This window comes from Stegostoma tigrinum, chromosome 9 (genome assembly GCF_030684315.1).
Source record: "Stegostoma tigrinum isolate sSteTig4 chromosome 9, sSteTig4.hap1, whole genome shotgun sequence".
NCBI classification, from domain to species: Eukaryota; Metazoa; Chordata; class Chondrichthyes; order Orectolobiformes; family Stegostomatidae; genus Stegostoma; species Stegostoma tigrinum.
The window spans coordinates 96423980-96446035 of NC_081362.1; the positions used below are offsets into that span (position 1 = coordinate 96423980).

The window sequence follows — 22056 nt, forward strand, 5'->3', positions numbered from 1 at the left end:
TGGAATTCTGCCTCATCTTGACCCCTTACACTCAGTGAATCCCCATCAATGTTGGGAAAGTTAAAATCTCCCATCACCACCACCATGTTTCTCCTACATCTTTCCATTATCTGTCTACACATTTTGTACCTCTATCACATGCTCACTGATGGGAGGCCTGCAGTGCAGCCCCAACATTGTTACTGCACCCTTCCGATTTCTGAGTTTTACCCATATTGCCTCACTGCTCTAGTCCCCCACAGTGCCCTCCTTCAGTACAGCTGTGATATCGTCTTTGATCAGTAATGCAACTCCTCCACCCCTTTTACCTCCCTCTCTATCCTGCTGGGAGCATCGATATCCTGGGACATCTAGTTGCCAATCTTGCCCTTCCCTCAACCAAGTCTCAGTAACAGCAATAACATCATACTCCCATGTACCAATCCAAGCCCTAAGTTCGTCTGCCTTATCTACTACACTTCTCACATTAAAACAAATGCACTTCAGACTACTTGTCTCTTTATGTTCATCATCTGTTCCCTGCCTACTCTTACCTTTAGTCACGCTGACTTCATTATCTAGTTCCCTACAGGCTTTAGTTACTACCTCCTTTCTGTCCAATAACCTGTCCAATATTTGGTTCCCATCCCTCTGCCACATTACTTTAAACCCTCTCCCACAGCGTTAGCAAAAGCACCCCCAAGGACATTGGTTCCAGTCCAGCACAGGTTTAGACCATCCAAATTGTAAGAGTCCCACCTTCCCCCGAACCGGTCCCAATGTCCCAAAATTCTGAACCCCTCCCTCCTGCACCATCTCTCAAGCCATGCATTCATCCTGACTATTTTTTCATTTCTGCACTGACTAGCACGTGGCACTGGTAGCAATCCTGATATTACTACCTCTGAAGTCCTACTTTTTAACTTGGCTCCTAACTCCCTAAATTCTGCTTGTAGGACCTCATCCCGTTTTCTGCCCATATCATTGGTGCCTATATGCTCCACGACAACTGGCTGTTCGCCTTCCCCCTTCAGAATGTCCTGCAGCTGATCTGAGACATCCCTGACCCGTGCACCTGGGAGGCAACATACCATTTGGGAGTCTCGTTTTCGACCACAGAACCGCCTATGTACTGCCCTTACAATTGAATCCCCTATGACTATAGCCCTTCCACACTTTTTCCTGCCCTTCTGTACAGCAGAGACAGCCATGGTGCCATGAACCTGGTTATTGCTGCCTTCCCCTGGTGAGCCATTTCCCCCAAAAGTATCCAAAACCGTATACCTGTTTTGTAGGGAGATGGCCACAGGGGACACCTGCACTGTCTTCCTGCTCTTTCTCTGCCTTTTGGTCACCCATTCCCTTTCTCCCTCAGCAATCCTAATCTGTAGTGTGACCAATTTGCTGAACATGCTATCCACGACTTCCTCAACATTGCGTATGCTCCAATGTGAGTCCATCTGCGGTTCCAGAGCCATCATATGGTTTAACAAGAGCTGCAACTGGACACACTTCCTGCACGTGAAGGAGTCAGGGACATCAGCCCTGTCCCTGAACTCCCACATTGAGCAAGAGGAGCATAACATGGGTCTGAGATCTCCTGCCACTTTTACTCTTAAGCTTAGCTTAGATAAATGAGAAAGGAATGAAGAAAGTTTTTACCAATCACACAAAATAAATTTAAAAAGGGAAATAGAAAATGACTTATCTTATCTTCTCACCACCGAGTCCTTTGTTCTTTGTGAGAGGAGGAGGGTGGGTGGGAGATACTACATGTATAGTATGTCAGGTTCAGCCACTGCCTAAATATATGAAGTCCGCTCCCGCTTGAGGTAAGCTTTTTAAAGTGGGAAAACTTACCTTCCCGGCAGCCTGCTGGTGCTCTATCTCTCTTGCTCCTCCCGAAAATAGTACATTGCGATGATAAAGGAAAATTGCTAAAGAGATAATCCACTGTCCTTGGTAATGAAAGAAGTGAGGGCAAGCATCAAATTCGAGCAAAAAGCATGTAACTGTGCAAAAATGAATAGCAGTTGACAAATGCGAAGCTGGAAAAGCACAGCAGGACAGACAGCATCTGAAGAGCAAGGAGGTCAATGTTTTGGGCTGAAGCCCTTCGTCAGGACCTGAAACATTGATTTCCCTGCTCCTCGGATGCTGACTGACCTGTTGTGCTTTTCCAGCTCCACGTTTGTTGATTCTGGCTTCCTGCGTCTTCAGTCCTTTCTGTCTCCAAAGATGAGTATTGGGTCAGAAGATTAGTCAGAGTATAAGAAATGACAGAACGATGGAATAATTAATTAGGAGGGAGAAATTAGAGTACAACAGAAAAATAATGAACAATGTGAAAAGATCTTGGTACTCTGGAAAGAGAGAGTAGGCAGTTGATAGATAATAAGGAAATGATAGATGAAATGATCAAATGTTTTGCTTTTTCCTTCAATATAAAGGATATAAAAACCATTTCAGCAATAGCTGCAAACCAGGAGGTGAATGAAAGAGAAGAATGTTGTGAAATTACAACCATGGTATTGAATAAACTGATGGAAAGTGTGATATGAGACATTTTGGCGTCAAGACATTCTTCAACCTTGGTAATTAAAAGATGTGGCTCAGGGAGCAGTGGATGTGATTGCTGTAAAATTTTCCAAAGTTCCCTAGATTCCAGAAAAATAAGACTGAATTGTGGCAAATATATTGCTTTCACTAAGGAAAGGGACCTTGTTGTGAATGAGAACTTTGAGGAGCAGGAAAACAGGCTTGAACAGATCAAGATTGAGGAAGTTAATGCGCTGGAAATTTTGACAAACATTAAGATTGATAAGTCCCCAGGGCCAGACCAGATATATCCTAGGTTGCTTCGGGAAGTGAGAAAGGAGGTTGCTAAGCCGCTGGCGAAGATCTTTGCTTCCTCACTCTCCACGGGAGTCGTACCGGGAGATTGGAGGGAGGCAAATGTTGTTCTTCTTTTCAAGAAAGGGAATAGGGAAATCCCTGGAAATTACAGACCAGTCAGTCTTACGTCTGTGGTCAGCAAGGTTTTGGAAAGAATTCTGAGGGATAGGATTTATGACTATTTGGAAAAGCAGAGCGTGATTAAAGGGAGTCAGCATGGCTTTGTGAGGGGCAGGTCATGCCTTACAAATCTTATTGAGTTTTTTGAGGAAGTCATGAGACAGGTTGACGAGGGTCGAGCAGTGGATGTGGTGTACATGGACTTCAGCAAGGCATTTGATAAGTTTCCCCATGGCAGGCTCATTCATAAAGTCAGGAGGTATGGGATACAGGGTGATTTGGCTGCCTGGATTCAGAATTGGTTGGCTGACAGGAGGCAGAGAGTGGTTGTAGATGATAAGTATTCTGCCTGTAGGTCAGTGCTGAGTGGTGTCCCGCAGGGCTCTGTTCTTGGGCCTCTGCTCTTTGTAGATTTTATAAATGACTTGGATGAGGAGGTTGAGGGGTGGGTTAATATGTTTGCTGATGACACAAAGGTTGGAGGTGCAGTTGATAGTATCGAGGGCTATTGCAGACTTCAGCGAGACATTGACAGAATGCAGAGCTGGGCTGAGAAATGGCAGATGGAGTTCAACCTGGATAAATGTGAAGTGATGCATTTTGGAAGGTTGAACTTAAATGCTAAATATAGGATTAAAGGCAGGATTCTCGGCAGTGTGGAGGAACAGTGGGATCTTGGTGTTCAAGTGCATTGTTCGCTCAAAGTTGCCACCCAGGTGGATAAGCTTGTTAAGAAAGCATATGGTGGTTTGGCTTTCATTAACAGGGGGATCGAGTTTAAGAGGCACGAGGTTATGCTGCAGCTCTACAAAACCCTAGCGAGACCACACTTGGAATATTGTGTCCAGTTCTGGTCGCCCTATTATAGGAAAGATGTGGAGGCTTTGGAGAGGGTGCAAAGGAGGTTTACCAGGATGCTGCCTGGACTGGAGGGCTTGTCTTACAAGGAGAGGTTGACCGAGCTCGGACTTTTCTCTCTGGAGAGAAGGAGGAAGAGAGGTGACCTGATCGAGGTGTACGAGGTAATGAGAGGCATGGGTAGAGTCGATAGCCAGCGACTTTTCCACAGGGCAGGATTGACTGCCACGAGGGGTCATAGTTTGAAGGTGTTAGGAGGAAGGTATAGAGGAGATGTCAGAGGGAGGTTCTTCACCCAGAGATTTGTGGGTGCATGGAATAGTTTACCAGTGGTAGTCGTGGAAGCGGAGTCATTAGTGACATTTAAGCGACTGCTGGACATGCACATGGACAGCAGTGAATTGAGGGGAATGTAGGTTAGGTTATTTTATTTTTGGATTAGGAATATTCCACGGCACAACATCGTGGGCCGAGCTGCCTGTACTGTGCTGTACTTTTCTATGTTCTATGTTCTATTGCAGAAGAAATGAACTTTTGGCCAGCTAACTTGTTGTCGATAATAGAGGCAGTCCTGTAATTAATTATTAAACTGGCTTTTACTGCATACTTGGGAAAATTCAAAATAATTGGGAAGAGTCAACATAGTTTTGTGACAGTGAAATCATGTTAAACCAATTTATGAGACTTTTTGATGGAATAGCTTATGCTGTGGATAAAGGGAAGTTAGTGGATATACTGCACTTGGATTTCCAGAAAGCATTTTACAAAGTGCTACATCAACGGTTACTGCAGCAGATAAATGTTCATCGAGTAACATAGAAGATAAGTGCAGGAGAAGGTCATTAGGCCCTTCGAGTCTGCTTTGCCATTTATCACGATCATGGTCAATCATCCAACTCAATGGCCTCATTCTGCTTTCTCCTCATAACCTTTAATCCCATTCAATCCTAATGTGAGATCTATCCGTCTCTTGTGTATATTCAATGCTTTGGCATCAAGTCCTTCCTGTGGTAATGAATTCCAAAGGCTCACTACACTTTGAGTAGAGAAAAGTCTTCTCATCTTTGTACTAAGTGATCGCTCCCAAATCTTCAGACTGTGACCCCTGGTTCTGAACACACCCACCATCGGGAACATCCTCCCTGCATCTACCCTGTCTAGACCTGTTAGAAATGTATAAGTCTCTATGAGGTCATCCCTCATACATCTCAACTCCAGAAAAAATAATATCAACTTGGTCAATCTCTCCTCGTACGTCAGACCCATCATCCCTGGAATTAGCCTGGTAAATGCATCATCACGGACAGTAGATTGGCTAGCTAACTGGCAGAAAACAGTGAAATTGCAGAAATAAGTTTCTTTCTGATCAGTAGGAGTGATGGGTGGAATCCCACAGCAATCTGTGCTGGTATCTCAGCATTTTACAACTTACATCAAAATAAGAGGAGCAGGCATGATAACTAAATTCAGAGCGAGAAGAAACATTGGGTGCCTGTGAAAAGGGGAACATCATGAGTGACTTAAATCTACGTATAACCTGGAGAAATCAGATTGATAACAGTAGCCTGGATGAAGAGTTCATTGGTTTCTTTGGAAAGTGATTCTGTAAAATCCTGCTGTCAGAAACAATCAGACAGTAGGTTATATTAGACTTGGCATTGTGGAATGTGACAGGAGTAATGATTTCAGAGGAAAGGCCCTCCTGGGTAGCAATGACCACAATATGATTGACTTTTACAAAGTGTAGAGCTGGATGAACACAGCAGGCCAAGCAGCATCTCAGGAGCACAAAAGCTGATGTTTCGGGCCTAGACCCTTCATCAGAGAGGCACCCAATGTTTCTTCTTGCATACTATCTTCCACACTGGCTCCTGCTGTGGGGCCTGTAGATCACTCCCATGAATGATTTCATTCCTTTACTGTTCCTGACCTCAATCCAAACCGATTCTATAACATAATCTCCAGGACCAAGGGCATCTCCTGCCCTATACCTCTCTGATGAAGGGTCTAGGCCCAAAACATCAGCTTTTGTGGTCCTGAGATGCTGCTTGGCCTGCTGTGTTCATCCAGCTTCACACTTTATTACCTTGGATTCTCCAGCATCTGCAGTTCTCATTATCAATGATTGACTTTTACATTCAGTTTGAAAGTAGACTCGATCAGAGTCTAGTATTTTAAATTTAAGGGTGACTACGTGGGAATGAAAGCTGAACTCGCCGGACTGAACAGGCCTGTGAACTGAGGAGAAAATATCAGTGGAGACACAGTGACAGACATTTCAGGGAGTATTTCAGAATGCGCAGGGTAAGCACGTTGCTATGATAAAGAAAAATCTCTAGAGGGATAATCCACCATCCTCAGTCATGAAAGAAGTGAGCGAAAGCATCAAACTCGAGCAAAAAACATGTAACTGTGCAAAAATGAATAGCAGTTGACAAATGTGAAGCTGGAAAAGCACAGCAGGTCAGACAGCATCCAAAAAGCAAGGAAGTCAATGTTTTGGGCTGAAGCCCTTTGTCAGGACCCGAAACATTGATTTCCCTGGTCCTCGGATGCTGTCTGACCTGTTGTGCTTTTCCAGCTCCACATTTGTTGATTCTGGCTTCCTGCATCTTCAGTCCTTACTGTCTCCAAAGATGAGTAGTGGGTCGGAAGATTAGTCAGAGTATAAGAAATGACAGAACGATGGAATAATTAATTAGGAGGGAGAAATTAGAGTACAACAGAAAAATAATGAACAATGTGAAAAAATCTTCGTGCTCTGGAAAGAGAGATTAGGTAGTTGATAGATAATAAGGAAATGAAAGATGAAATGATCAAATAATTTGCTTTCTCCTTCAATATAAAGGATATAAAAACCATTTCAGCAATAGCTGCAAACCAGGAGCTGAAAGAAAGAGAAGAATGTTGTGAAATTACAACCATGGTATTGAATAAACTGATGGAAACTGTGATGTGAGACATTTTGGCGTTTAGATATGCTTCAGCCTGGGGAATTAAAAGAGTTGTCTCAGGGAGCAGTGGACGTGATTGCTATAAATTTTCCAAAGTTCCCTAGATTCCAGGAATGTAAGACTGAACTGTGGCAAATATATTGCTTCCTTTGCAGAAGAAATTAACTTTTGGCCAGCTGACTTGTTGTCGATAATAGAGGCAGTCCTGTAATTAATCATTAAACTGGCTTTTACTGAATACTTGGGAAAATTTGAAATAATTGGGAAGAGTCAACATAGTTTTGTGACAGTGAAATGATGTTAAACCAATTCAATAGACTTTTTGATGGAATAGCGTATGCTGTGGATAAAGGGAAGCTGGTGGATATACTGTACTTGGATTTACAGAAAACATTTTACGAAGTGTTACATCAAGGGTTACTGCAGCAGATAAAAGTTCATAGTGTCAGGAGTAACATAGAAACATAGAAGATAAGTGCAGGAGAAGGTCATTAGGCCCTTCGAGCCTGCTTTGCCATTCATCACGATCATGGCCGATCATCCAACTCAATGGCCTCATTCTGTTTTCTCCTCATAACCTTTGATCCCATTCACTCACCATCGTATATCTATCCGGCTCTTATATATATTCAATGCTTTGGCATCAATTCCTTCCTGTGGTAATGAATTCCAAAGGCTTACTACACTTTTGAGTTGAGAAAAGCCTTCTCATCTCTGTACTAAATGATCTATCCCAAATCTTCAGACTGTGACCCCTGGTTCTGAAAACACACACCATCAGGAACATCCTCCCTGCACCAACCCTGTCTAGTCCTGTTAGAATTGTGTAAGCCTCTATAAGATTGTCCCTCATACATCTAAATTCCAGCAAAAACAATCTCAACTTAGTCAATCTCTCCTCGTACGTCAGACCCACCATCCCTGGAATTAGCCTTGTAAATGCATCATCATGGACAGTAGATTGGCAGAACACAGTGAAATTGCAGAAATAAGTTTCTCTCTGATTAGTACGAGTGATGGGTGCAATCTGTGCTGGGACCTCAACATTTTACAACTTACATCAAGATAAGAGGAACGGGCATGTTAACTCAATTCACAGGTAATCCAAGTTCGGTTCGAAATTATGTTGTGAAGACTTCATAAGGTGTTGTAGATGGATAGTGATAGAGTTTTGTCCACGTATTCAACTTTTCAGATGGAGTATAATTCAGCAAAATATGAAGTTGCTCTCTTTTGCAGGAAGAATAAAGAAGCAGAGCATTAAATGCTCAGGAGAACAGCCTCAGAATTCCAAAGTGCAGAGGGATCTATATTTTCTGATGTGAGTCACAAAGTGTGAGGATACAAGTATAGCATGGAATCAAGAAGGCTAATGGGATGCTAACCTTCATTTTTCAGAAGAATTGAACATAAAAGGAAAGTGTATTGTGTTGCAGTTACCCCAGGCATTAGTGAGACCAGATCATAAATCCTGTGTGCAATTTTGATTGCCTGATTGAAGGAAAGGTGTAAATGTATTGGAAGTGGCTCAGGGAAGGCTGACTGGATTAACCTCTGCAAGGAGTGGGTTGTTTGATGAGGAAATGTTGGACAGACTGAGCTTGTTTCCCCTGGAGTTTAGAAGAGTGAGGGGCGTCTAGATTGAAGTGTATCAGATCCTTTATGGCCTTGACAATGCGAATGTGGAAAGGATGTTTCCTCTTGTTGTTGAGTCTAGAGCCAGGAGACACTGTTTATATTTCGTGAAAGACCTCTTAAGACAGAGATGAAGAGGTTGTTTATTTCCTCTTTCTGCCAGGGGGTTGTACAAATTTGGAACACTCTGCATCACAGATGGTAGAGTGGGGATTTATTTAAGACATAGCGGACTAAAAGCTATTGGGGTGGATGGAATTCTCAACAAAGAGATCATCTATGATGTTCTGAATGGCAGAGCAGGTTAGCTGGGCCATAATGACCTATTTATACTCTGAACTTGCATGTTCAAAGTGCCCTGCACCCCAACAGCCAACACTACATCTATCACCCCTCCAGATCCATCACTCTGACTGACCCCTGCCCTGAACAAGCCATACTTCATACCCTTTTCATTGCCTGTCAACAATCCTGGCCCTCCCCACACCCACAGAGTCCAATAAGGAAAACTCTGTCCCTCATCCCTAAATTCTGAGCGCAATTCCCATAAACTCCACATGGGAAAAGGATTGAAAGATCCAAGGCTTTCTCTGAGCAAGTCACACCAATTGTATCAACATTAACTGAGCTGTCCAAAACCTGAAGGAGAACCCTCCAGCCTGGGCTCGTGGTAGGGATCTTTTCCAACACCTTGATCGTGGCAACAGGTTCCAAAGAATTTCACAGGAATGTTTGCCGACCTCCATTTGTCACTGAATCACTGGCGGAGATATCAGGACAAGGGACGTGCATTGTTACTTTGGGGAATGGGGTTTTACGTGCGGAATTGTTGATGCTGACTCTCGTTTGGGGGGTATGTGCCAATGAAGCTGAAATATTTGGAAGCTGACGGATCGAGGAAGAAACACGAAGATTTCCCAGGGAGACTGACCACAGGATCTCTCCTCCAGCACCGAGTCCCACTGAGACAGGAAACCAGATATTCCGGGACACATTCTGAGGGCTGCCAATCAGCTGAGCCATATGGGACCCTAAATCATTGGAACATTCAGCTCCTCAGCCTGTCCCACAATCTGATAAGTTAATTGCTGATCTGATTATGGCATTGACGCTACTTTCATATCTGTCACCCCAATCACCAATAAAACCTGCCTCCCCTCTCTGTCAGTTTTATTCCACATTTTGTCCCTTCCTAAACTTCTCTTCCTTGTATATACTTACGGGAGTCATTGCCAAGGTCATGGGATGTGAGGTAGGTGTGGGTCGATATTGGTGAAGCTCCAAGCTGGACACAGGATTTAGAGAAGGAGCTTCACAACTTGACAGATTCCAGAAAGCAGCTCAAGGTCAATGCGAAATGAGACATCAGGCAGACACTGACCCAGAGTCAAAAAGTGCAGCAACAACAACACAGATACCTCTCAAGCACTCCTTCAGACACAGCTTCAAGCAGAATTCCCTGGTGTGCAATTTGAAAGCTGTAAGAGCCCATTTGAAATGGGCAGCAGAGTGACAATGAGAGAAAGGACACGGAGGGGGGCAATTCACCCTGGGTTTAGCTCCCATTTTCTTATTTCTCTGGAATGTAATGATATCAATGCAGACTTTCCACAAAACCTGATAACACTTGAAGAAATCTTCTCCCACAGTGTCACAGTCAGTGAGAGAGTGTCTGACTTCAGCAATGGATGAGCAGGGTCCAAGCTCAATGCTCTGAGCTGGGAGCTGAACTTCTTCATTGGCAATTATGTCACCAAAACAAAAAATTGTGTCATCTGCAAACTTGCTGACTTTCCCTCCTACATTCACACTTAAATCATTCTTACAGACGACAAAAAGCAATAGACCCACCACAGATCCTTGTGTCACAGGCTTCGTCACCACCTTCTGTCTTCTACCTTCAAGATAAATTTGTATCCAGTTGGCTCGGTGCCCCTGGACCCCAAGTGAATGTTGCTTACCAGGATACCATGCATAACCTTGTCCAATGCCTTGCTGAAGCCCACATTGACAATGTCTATCATTCTGTCTTCATCAGTCTTCTTTCTCACCAAATGAAAAAACTCAAGTTTTTCCACACACACAGACTCTTGACTATCTCTAATCAGTCCTTGCTTTTCTGAATGCGTGTAAATTCTGTGCCTCAGAATCCCTTTCCTCAATTTGCCCAGGACTGACTTGAGGCTCACTGGTCTATCATTCCCTGGCATTTTGTTATCACTGTCCTTCAATAATGGCACCACATTAGCCAACCTCCAGTCTTCTCAGTCACTTGACTGACTTGTTTGAGGAGGGTTTTGTTGACAGTGTGTTTGAAGAGACTCTTGCTTCTGTGAGCTGTATCGTATTGGATGAAAGACGGCCAGGGAGAGTGTGGAGAAGGATTCTTATATATTCATTCATGGGATGTGGGCATCACTGGCTGGCCAGCATTTTTTGCTCATCACTAATTGAACAGATGGGTCATATGGGCCTGGAGTCACATGTGAGCCAGATCAGGTAAAGATGGCAGATTCCCTTTCCCTAATTGACATTAGTGACCTCGATGGATTTTTCTGACAATCGATAACGGACTCATGATCAACATTAGACTGTCAATTTTTTTTACATTCAAATTTACCATCTGTCATGGCAGGATTTGAATCTGGGTCCCCAGAACATTACCTGCGTCTCTGGATTAACAGCGATAATAGCACTAGGCCATTGTCTCCCGATTTATAAACGGGGACTGAGTCATTAGGAAATATGATGATGGTGTGGGGAGAAGACAGTGACTGGGGATCAGGAGGGGAGACACAACGAGTTTGTGCATGAGGAGGAAGTGGCTGAATATCAGATCTTAATCTTCGAATTAAAGTAATCCATGAGATTTTCAGATCAAGATGACTGATAACAGGTTGGGAGTTCACCCAAGGTAACATGAGCTGCTCTGCTTCTCATTAAGTATTTGAGATTTTTAACAGGCTTCAGACTAGTTTTAATTTATTCACACTTTTTCTCTTAAAAGTTGCAAACCCCCCAATTCTTCTCCAGCCTCCGAGCCTGGAACGTGTCACCGAGGGACGCGTTGCCCGGTTACAATGCACTGTGAGGAATGCCGCAGTGACACGTACCGATGTTCACTGGTACTGGGAGCAACCAGGGAATAACATGGAGTGGATTTTAACACATGACGTGAGGAACATCACACGATGGAGCCCAGGATTCACTGAGCGATTCCAGTCTTCCAGAGACTCCTCCAATAACAGCTTCATTCTGACCATCACAAACATGCAGCCCAATGACACTGGGGTCTATTACTGTAAAGTGTGGGGAGATATCAGTGGGAAGGGAACCCAGCTGACTGTAACCGGTAAGTATATGAAAATTTATTTTATGCAAAACAGCTTCAAAATGCAAGTTCAGAGGAATTGGTAGGGGATTGGTCTGGGAAGAATGGCCTTTGGAGGGTTGGTGTACATTTGATGGGCTGAATGGCTTCCTTCCATACTACAAACGTTCTCGGCTTCTGAAGGCTGAGACAGTTAAAAAGTTAATTTCCTCAGCTCCAGGACAATGCAGGATCTGTGCTCCAGACGGGGGATAACACAGTACCTGACATGGTTCCATGCTTTGGGTCCAGGTTTTGTTTGAAATGTGAGCTGTATAAGCATCTGGCTGGGAGCAGCCATGTTATGTGGACATCCCAGGATGCAGCTGTGAGGGAACCTCCCGGCATTGAGCTGAGTGAGTTGTGAACATGAACTCTGTTTCTCTCTCCACAGGTACTGTCAGACCTGCTGAGTTTCTCCAACATTCCCGGTTTGTACCTCACATTCTTTCAGATTTTTGATGACACAGGAGGAGATAGTCAGACCTTTAGGGATGGCACTGCCAATGAATTTCTGTTTACCTTTCAGAAAGTTCACTGACTTTCAAAACTATTCTTGTTGGTTTTTCTCAGGTAATTACAGAGAGATTCCAATTGCAGGCGAATCTGTCAAGGAAGTCATGTGACTTATGGGAGCCCTTTTGTAAGATTCTGCATGTGCATTTTAAAGATAGAATAGTTTTTTTCGTAAATTGTTTAGTTTTATTTCTGTGCATTCATGACAAGGTAATGCATGCTGACTGACTTTTCAACGAAAACATTGAAGATAATTTTCAGATTGCAGTCTAGTTTGTACATTGTGTATATTCTTGCCTTAAAGTTGCAAATCCCCCAGTTCTTCTCCAGTCTCCGAGCCTGGAACGTGGCACTGAGGGTCAACGGCCCGGTTACAGTGCACCATGAGGAACAACGATGTTCACTGGTACTGGGAGCAACTGGGGAACAAGCCTAAGTTTGTTTTAGCACATGACGTGAGGAACATCACACAATGGATCCCAGGATTCACTGAGTGATTCCAGTCTTCCAGAGACCCGTCCAATAACAGCTTCCTTCTGACCATGACAAACGTGCAGCCCAGTGACACTGGTGTCTATTACTGTAAAGTCTGGGGAGATATCAATGGGAATGGAACCCAGCTGACAGTAAGTGATAAGTATGTGAGAGTTTATTCTATACAAAACAGCATCGGAACACTGAACTCAGTAACTGTACACACAACAAAGAAGAGGCAGGACTGAAGACATGGGGTTGTGATGTCAGCATATCTCTGAAGCATTTTCCATGGAGCTGTGACTCCTCCCTCAAAACATGAGATTGTGGAATTCATCTTCTGGAAGTATTTCGCCTCGGAATAATTTCTCAAAATCAATGGATTTTTTATTTTTTAAAATCGATTCATTTGTGGCATGTGGGCATTTATTGCCCATCCCTCGTTACCCCTTGTGGTCATCTGCCTTCTTGAACCGCTGCAGTCCATCTGCTGTTGGTTGATCCACAATGTCCTTTGGGAGGGAAATCAAGGATTTTGACCCATAACAATGAAGGAATGATGATGCATTTTCGAGTCAGGATGGGGAGTGTCTTGGTAGGGAACTTTCAAGAGGGTGTCCTCATCTCTCTGCTGCCCTTGTCCTTCTAGGTGGAGGAGGTTGTGTGTTAGGAAGGTGCTGTCTGAAGACCTTTGGTGAATTTCTGCACTGCATCTTGTAGATTGTACACACTGCTGCTACCGAGCATTGGTGGTGGAGGGAGTGAATGTTTGTGGCTTTGGCGGCAATAAATTGGGCTACATTGCAGTGTATCTTGTAGATAGGACACAGTAGGACATCAGTAGTGGAGGGAGTGGATGCTTGTGGGTGTGGTACTAATTGCATGAGCTATATTCTCCTGGATGTTGTTGAGCTTCTTGAGTGGTGTCAGGAATGTGTCATCCAGGCAAGTGGGGAATATTCCATCACACACTGCTGACCTGTGCCTTGTAGGTATTCAGCAGGCTTTAGGGAGTCAGGAGGGGTGTTACTATGCTGAGGAACCCAAAATTAATGTTGTTGATATTCTTGGACATTGCTCATATTGAAGCGACTCTGTGTGTAAAATTCTGATATATTTTTACAGAAGAACCTTCCCATGATACTCCCCAGACTTCAGATCCCATTTTAATCACTGGCACCATTCTGGGTTTAGCTGTCTTGATCTGCCTTGTCCTGCTGATAGTTTTCCTTCGGAAACAGAAGCTGTGCTCCTCAGTAAAGGACTCCACACAAGGGTAATTTTCATCTTGGCTTTGATTCTGTCACGGAACTGTTATTGCTTTCGACACGAGGGTGATTGTTTTAAGTGAGCGCTGATAATCCCACTGCAGCATATAGATCCATTGTAAATGGTGGATCAGTGACTGTCGAGACCATCCCATACATCCAGCTGCATAATCATTGCCAGTTTGCTCCTTCTCTGGTATCACACGTCCTCCAGTGCCAGGCCGCAGGCTCCTAGTGGTGACAGTCAGAAAGCTTTGGATGGATGAAGCATTAGAAATCACCTGCAGGATCCCCAGTCGGATCATTGATCATTATCCACCGAGCCTCGTGTCAGGGTCTGCCTTGGTGCGGGGGGGGGGGGGGGGGGGGGGGGGGTCACTGGCAATATAGCGCTCCCTAATGGGTAGGCCAAGGGAATCCCAGACTTCATTTTGGTCTGGCACTCCATTCGGCCCAGCAGCCTTTGCTGGTCTTTCATTTCCACATCAGCTGAAAACACAAATCACATTTCCCTGCCCTGTGCCCCCATCGATTCAGTCCCCTTTATCCTTCCACCCCTTTCCAATCAAATCCTGAATGTTCTCATTGACTCTACACCTGCCATCAGCCTGGAGTGCATCCGAGAGCCTCCTTCTCCACTCCCCACCACACCCCCCCCCACCCACCCACCGCCCCCCGCCACCTGCCGAGTGAAGGGATTTACTAAGAGTCTGGATTTGATATATTCTGTTGGAGGTTGTATTGGTGATGCTTCATTGATCATCGCCCTGCAGTGTGAGTCCTTCCAATGATATAAAGACAAACTAAAGCCTTTCTTTGAGTTGGTATTTGCTTATTGTGCACAGCATCCCAGTGAGTTCATGCCGCTCTCTCCCTCGGGATTTTCTCAGACTCAACCAACTGAAAATGCGGCAAATTTCTTCAAACAATCTCTCCCTTCATCAGCCAGAAACAACAATAACTTGGCCTAATTTCACAGCACACCCTGTGGTTTTGGTCAAATTCTTATTTTTTGTTGTTTGCACTAATTCTGCTCCTTTTAGCAAATGGTCCAAGTTTTAAGATCATCCTATTTTCTTAAGCCTGGAGTCAGAAGCCCATGGTTCAAAATGTTTAACTCCATGAGCACTGAGGATGTGAAGGTTATGGCATTGTCTGTCGTAAATGTGCAATAATTCCAATGTGTGGTATTTATTTAGGAGCCCTGGTGAAGACCAGAATGCTGTGTATGCAACAGTAAATGTGCAATAATTCCAATGTGTGGTATTTATTTAGGAGCCCTGGTGAAGACCAGAATGCTGTGTATGAAACAGTAAATGGTAAGCAAACTAATTTAATTATGATCACAACACTGAGCAGGAGTCACTTGCTGTTCCAGATATTCCTTTTACACAGTTAGATTCCTGCTGTGTTTAATAAACTAACAGTTAGAGCAGGTCATTTGTCTGATGAACACAACTGACCATAAAATGTGGTGAACCCACAACTGACAGAATGAAGATGATAGGATTCTCCTGGGGTTTTAGCTACAGCTTGTAACTGCCCCTCAGGATGGCAATGCTGCAACAAGTGGATCCGAAAATAGATGGACCTTCAGACACAGAAACAGCATCCTGTAGTCCACCAGCCGACAGAGACAGACCTTTTCAGAACCATTCCACAAATCAATGAATTTTTAGAGGGGATCGAATGGAGTTTTCAAGATGATGAGAGGTTTTGATTTTGTGATTAGGGAAAAGGTATGATCAGTCACATTTGTGACAATAATCTGAGATCAGGGTTTTATAATCATTGCAGAAAGTATTCTGATCCCAGCTAAGGACACTGCATGACAAATCGGATCAGAGTGATGTGGTCTTTATCGGGAAAGATTCTGAAACAATATACCGGCTGCCTGGTCATGACATTTAATTCTTTGTCTCACAGACTCATTGGCAGAAACTGGTGATCAGCATCTACCTGGAGCTTACAGAGTCCCTCCTTCAACAGGACACCAAAGGGTGAGCTTCAGTTTCTTTACCTGTACATGTTCCGGGAACATGAAACAGGCCAGCGGAGGGGCTAGTGTCATTGTCAATTTATGATTTTATATCAGTTTCTCTTGCGCAGTCAACCTTTCATCTTAAGCCTCTTGTTATACCTCATTGGGGTAAGACCTGAAGATTGAGCCCAGCTGTTTCTGGAGTTGTCACCAATTTCATTGGCTTTCTAATCCCCTGTTTCCCCACCTTTCAGATCCAGGTTGACAGAAAGCAGATAACAAAGTGTGAAGCTAGATGAACACAGCAGGCCAAGCAGCATCTTTGGAGCACATATCAGAATGATGAAGGGTCTAGGTCCGAAATGTCAGCTTATATGCAACTAAGATGCTGCTTGGCCTGCTTGGTTCATCAACTTCACACTTTGTTATCTTGGATTCTCCAGCATCTGCAGTTCCCATTATCTCTTGACAGAAAGCAGAGACCACATTTCTCTTCTTAACAAGGCTTCCTTTTCTTACAGAGAAATAGAATTGAGTTAAAGGCAAACAAAAATGAGCTATTGACAGATAGCTCTTCCCAGTTAAAACTTGTACCCTCTCACAAAGAACCCGCACCCCCTACCACCACCCCCACCCTGGCCCTTTTACATGTACAGTCTCGCATAGACAGATAAAGCATTGGTATTAGGGACAGCAGGAAAGACTGGGGAGAGTTTCAGAGTGCACTGTCTGTCGGCTTTTCTGAGATGAATCTTGTACAACTCTGACACTGGTTCTCAATTGTCCTTCTCGCGATGCTTTCTCTTGTTTATAGGAGGCATAGAGGTCTGATTCACACTTACAGCATCTCTCTGACTGACTCATTTAAAGTTGCAGTTTACAGGAACTGCTGAGGGAGAAATCAGCTAACTTTCTTTGGGCTGAAAGTGCTGCTCCTGACAGAGAGACAGCTCCTGAGCTGGTGGAGATCTGTTTGCTTCACTATATCTTGTTCACATTCCCAAAGTTGTTCAGTTCCCTTTGAAATACTGACATTGTTACTGGGTGGCAGGAGGCCTCTATTATCAATAACTGGTCATGGGTTCACAGAAAAATCAACTACCTGTTGTCGGTTTCATCTCCATTTTTACATGCCTTCAATTACTTGCCCACTCTCTCTGACCCATCTCACTCCATCAAGGGTAGACGTGACCTGTATGTTAAGAGAGATTGCACCTGAATTGGAGGGATATCCTAGTGGGGGATTAGCTGATTAGAATACCATTTGTCCATACCCTCCTTTCCCAACCTATCCCTCTCTCCCCCAACTTCTGTCTGCACCCTCCAACTCCATCTGTTGTATAAACCCTCTCTCACTACTGCCCCAACAGGCTGCTGTGTTAACCATAGTTAAATGGAAGGTCAGGAAACTTGATTTCAAAAAGTGCAGCAGCTCCTCGACAGTCCTTGGTTTGTAGAACAGTTAATTTCCCATTTCAAACCACAATCAAAAATTACAAAAAGTAAACAAAATCATTCCCTGACAGTTCATGTCTCTAGTTTGTTCCCCCTTGGCATAGGGAGAGACCAGGAGAACCGATCCCAGAACTCTACATATTCTCACACACACTTAGTAGAGGCTATTGGATCGCAACTTTGCATGGTTCATCTTCACTTCTGAGAAAGGGTCACGAGGCCTGAAACATTAACTCCTGTGGTTTTCTTCACAGATGCTGCGAGATCTGCTGAGCTTTCAGCAACTTCTGCTTTTCTCCCTGAATTACAGCATCCACAGCTCTTTCGATTTTTATGGCTCATCTCCAGTTTGCCCTCATGGTGACCACTGACTGATCCTTCAATAGGAAAAAAAAACACTCAAATTGGCAAATGAGATGAACTGGTCAAGTTTGCCTTGTGTAATTCAGCATGAGGGCTCAGTCTGACTGGGATGTTCAATTCCGAATATTCCATGTTTTGTTCCCGATTTTCTCTCTGGGAACCCTATTCCACTTCCACTCGGCTGTACCATCAGCTGCCCACAGTTATGATTCAGAAACTAGTTGGTAAATCGGCCACTTTCATGAAATAGAAATGTTTCAAGACTATAATTCCTGACTCTGTCTAATCAGCAGTCCGTCATCTCTTATCTCATGATGATTACTGATCATTGTTTCCATCTTATTGCAGAATGTGAAAGATTCTCCAGCAGACTCTGAGTCCACATACATGGTAAATATCTCACAATGCAATTACCATTGGGGTTTTACAAAGTTCATGCTATTTCCAATTTGTCCTCTGTCTGAGTTTCCATTGTTCATTATCAAACGGACATTTCCATTCACCAATCACCACCAGTGGGAATGGGTTCAGTAACGGGTGAAGAAGATTGTCCACCATGCTGGATTCCCAATTCTATTACTGGGATCTTTCTGTTCAGGTCTCATTACTGTCTCCACTCTCTTCATTCTTTCCAATCTTCATTCGTTTCCACTACCACAACCACCTGAACTCCCCCCCCCCCACCCCCAACACCCCAGATCACCCAATTTCAAGTTTCATCATTTGCCATTAGGCTACACTGCTATTCGCCCTCACTCCTGCCCAATCCTCTGGTCTCCTCAGTCACTGCTGACCACAGGAGCCAGTTGGAGTCATCAATGCATTCCACAACTCTCAGAAAGAAAGTGCATTTTCCATTTATATCACTCCACTCACGCCCTCAGCATGGCCAAGGAGCCTTTACGCTGAGTAAAGTGCTTTTGAAGTGATGTCATGTTATCAGAAAGGGAGGAACCAACTTACACGTAGCAAGGTCACTGCGATAACAATGCTGCTTTGGAATATGGGAACAGAAGAAATAGGAGCAAGTGTAAAGCTGACAGCTCCACCTAGCTGCTTCACTGTTCAATAAAACCCTGGTGGATAATCGACCCCAATTCCACTTTCCCACTTGCTCCTCATTTCCAGGAAGTTCTTGGAGAGTCCAGGGATCTGTCCATTTCAACCTGAAATGTTCTTTTCAACTCTTTTGTGGAGAGAATTCCAAAGATTAGCTACCCTTTGAGGAAAGAAATTTCTTCTGAAAAGATAATCTGTCCAGCTGATCGAGAAGATAGGCTTCAGTTTGACATCTGATTGAAAAGCTTGTCCTGCTGACACTGCTGCACTGCCTCTGCACTGCACTGAGGGACTAGCCTGGATGGTACGATTAAATCTTGGGACTCAGCTTTCAATCCAAAATCTCCAGTCTGAAGAGCAAATGTTTTTCCACTGAGCTGAAACTCATGAATGAAGTAAGCTCTTAATATGGATCTGGTTCCAGTGAGCGAAATCTCTTTTGCCCACATGCAATAAATACAGTTAGAATGTGAAATAATTCTCTTAACCCATCATTGTGTTTCATGTTATACACCACAGTTTCTAACATTTCTCTTTTTCCTGTTAGACATTGCAGCTACAGGACTGTTCTACTTACAGTGAGCTTAAAGGTATGCTTCAAGTTTTGCTCCCAACAGGGTGTTTTGCCTGATGCAGCAATGTTTATGCTACCTCCTGTAACATGAGAATCTGGGGATGGGGATTGTGTTACTAATGAGTCTAAAAGCTACCATTGTGTACAACTACTTCAGAAATGGAGGAGGCTCCCATTATGTACAAACATGGCCTTCCTCAGGCATGTCAGCATCTGGGCTAACATCATGTGGAGGGCTGGTGTTCGACTGGGGTGGAGAAAATCAGAAGCCTCTCATAACCAGGGTGTTGTCCATTCAGAGATAGCAGGAACTGCAGATGCTGGAAAATCTGAGATAACAAGGTGTAGAGCTGGATGAACACAACAGGCCAGGCAGCATAGAAGGAGCAGGAATGAAGCATAGAAACCCTACAGTGTGAAAACAGGCCTTTCGGCCCAACAAGTCCACACCGAACCTCAGAACACTCCATCCAGACCCATCCCCCTGTAACCCACCTAATCTACACATCCCTGAAAGCTACAGGCAATTTAGCATGGCTAATCCACCTAACCTGCACATCTTTGGACTGTGGGAGGAAACTGATGCAGATACTGGGAGAATGTGCAAACTCCACACCGATAGACGCCCGAGGCTGGAATCGAACCCGGGTCCCTGGCGCTGTGAGGCAGCAGTGCCACCCACTGAGCCACTGCACAGAAGAAAGGTCCAGACCCGAAACGTCAGGTTTCCTGCTGCTCTGATGCTGCTTGGCCTGCTGTGTTCATCCAGCTTTACACCTTGTGATCTCAGGTTATCGTCCAACCGGTTTATTTGAAATCACAAGTTTGTGGAGCAAAGAAAATAAGAACATCAGAACTGGGAGTGGGAGTAGGCTGTCTGGCCCTTCAAGCCTGCTCCACCATTCAATATGATCATGGCTGAGCTTTTCGTGAACTCAGATCCACTTACACGTGCTCTCACCGTATCCCTTAATCCCTTTATTGTTCAAAACAAATCTACTTGAGCTTTAAAAACGTTTGCTGAAGTTGCGTCAACTACTTCACTGGGCAAGGAATTCCATAGATTAACAATCCTCTGGGTGAAGAAGTTCCTTCTCAATTCAGTCCTAAATCTGCTCCCTCTAATCTTGACACTATGCCCTCTTGTACTTGCTTCACTTCCCAGTGGAAACATCCTCTTTAGTTCTATCTTATCTATTCCCTTTATAAATTTATATTTTTCTATAAGATCCCCCCTCAATCTTCTGAATTCCAATGAATATAATCCCAATCTACTCAGTGTCTTTTCATAAGCCAACCCCCTCAACTCCGGAATCAACCTAGTGAATCTCCTCTGCACCCCTTCCACTGCCTGTGCATCCTTTCTCAAATAAGGGGACCAAAACTGCACACAAGGTGTAGACATTGCAGCTACAGAACTGTTCTACTTAAAGTGAGCTTAAAGGTATGCTTCAAGTTTTGCTCCAGGTGTGGCCTCCCCAGCACCTTGTACAGCTGCAACATAACCTCTCTGCTTTTAAACTCAATCCCTTTAACGATGAAGGACAAAATTTCTTTGCCTTCCTAATTACTTGTTGTACCTGCAGACCAACCTTCTGTGATTCATGCACACCCATGTTCCTCTGCATCGCAGCATGCTGCAACTTTTTACCTTTCAAGTAATAATCCTTTTTACTATTACACCTCACAAAATGTATGACTTCATGATTATTTACATTGTATTCCATCTGCCAGACCTTTGCCCACTCACTCAATGTATCTATGCTCCTCTGCAAAGTTTCACAGTCCTGTGCACAGTTTGCTCTGCCACTCATCTTAGAGTCATCTGCAAATTTTGACACCCTACATGTGGTCCCCAACTTCAAATCATTTATATAAATTGTAAATAATTGCAGCCCCAACACCAATCCCTGAGGCACACCACTAGTCACTGATTGCCAGCCAGAATAGCACTCATTTATCCCCACTCTTTGCCTCCTGTTTGTCAACCAACCCTCTATCCATGCTAATACTTTACCCCTAATGCCATGCATCCTTATCTTATGCAACAGCCTATTGCGCAGCAACTTGTCGACGGCCTTTTGGAAATCTAGGTACACCACATCCACTGGGTCCCCATTGTCCATGTTGCTCAACATGTCTTCATTGAATTCCAAAAGATTTGTCAAGCATGACCTGCCCTTCATGAACCCGTGCTGCATCTGCCCAACAGGAAAATTTCTGTTGAGATGGCTTGCTATTTTTTCCTTGATAACAGGCTCAAGCATCTTCCCCACTACAGAGGTTAAGCTAACCGATCTATAATTCTCTGATGAGGGGTCTTGGCCTGAAACGTCAGCTTTTGTGCTCTTGAGATGCTGCTTGGCCTGCTGTGTTCATCCAGCTTCACACTTTGTTATCTTGGATTCTCCAGCATCTGCAGTTCCCATTATCATCGGTCTATAATTCCCCATCTTTTGGTCTACCTCCCTTTTTAAACAGTGGTGTCACATTTGCTCTTTTCCAATCGGCTGGGATTGCCCCAGAGTCCAGCGAATTTTAGAAAATTATCGCCA

The 22056-nt window shown here is 44.1% G+C and overlaps 1 protein-coding gene across 1 annotated transcript in view; it reads left to right on the top strand.

Moving 5' to 3' along the window:
* Positions 1-22056, top strand: part of LOC125454593 (uncharacterized) — a 75144-nt gene that overhangs the window by 36286 nt on the left and 16802 nt on the right. Inside the window, exons 3-8 of the mRNA XM_059648782.1 lie at positions 11449-11793; positions 13927-14077; positions 15345-15388; positions 15996-16069; positions 18217-18258; positions 19475-19517. Coding sequence (XP_059504765.1) covers positions 11449-11793; positions 13927-14077; positions 15345-15388; positions 15996-16069; positions 18217-18258; positions 19475-19517 — 699 coding nt within the window. The remainder of the gene's footprint in view (positions 1-11448; positions 11794-13926; positions 14078-15344; positions 15389-15995; positions 16070-18216; positions 18259-19474; positions 19518-22056) is intronic.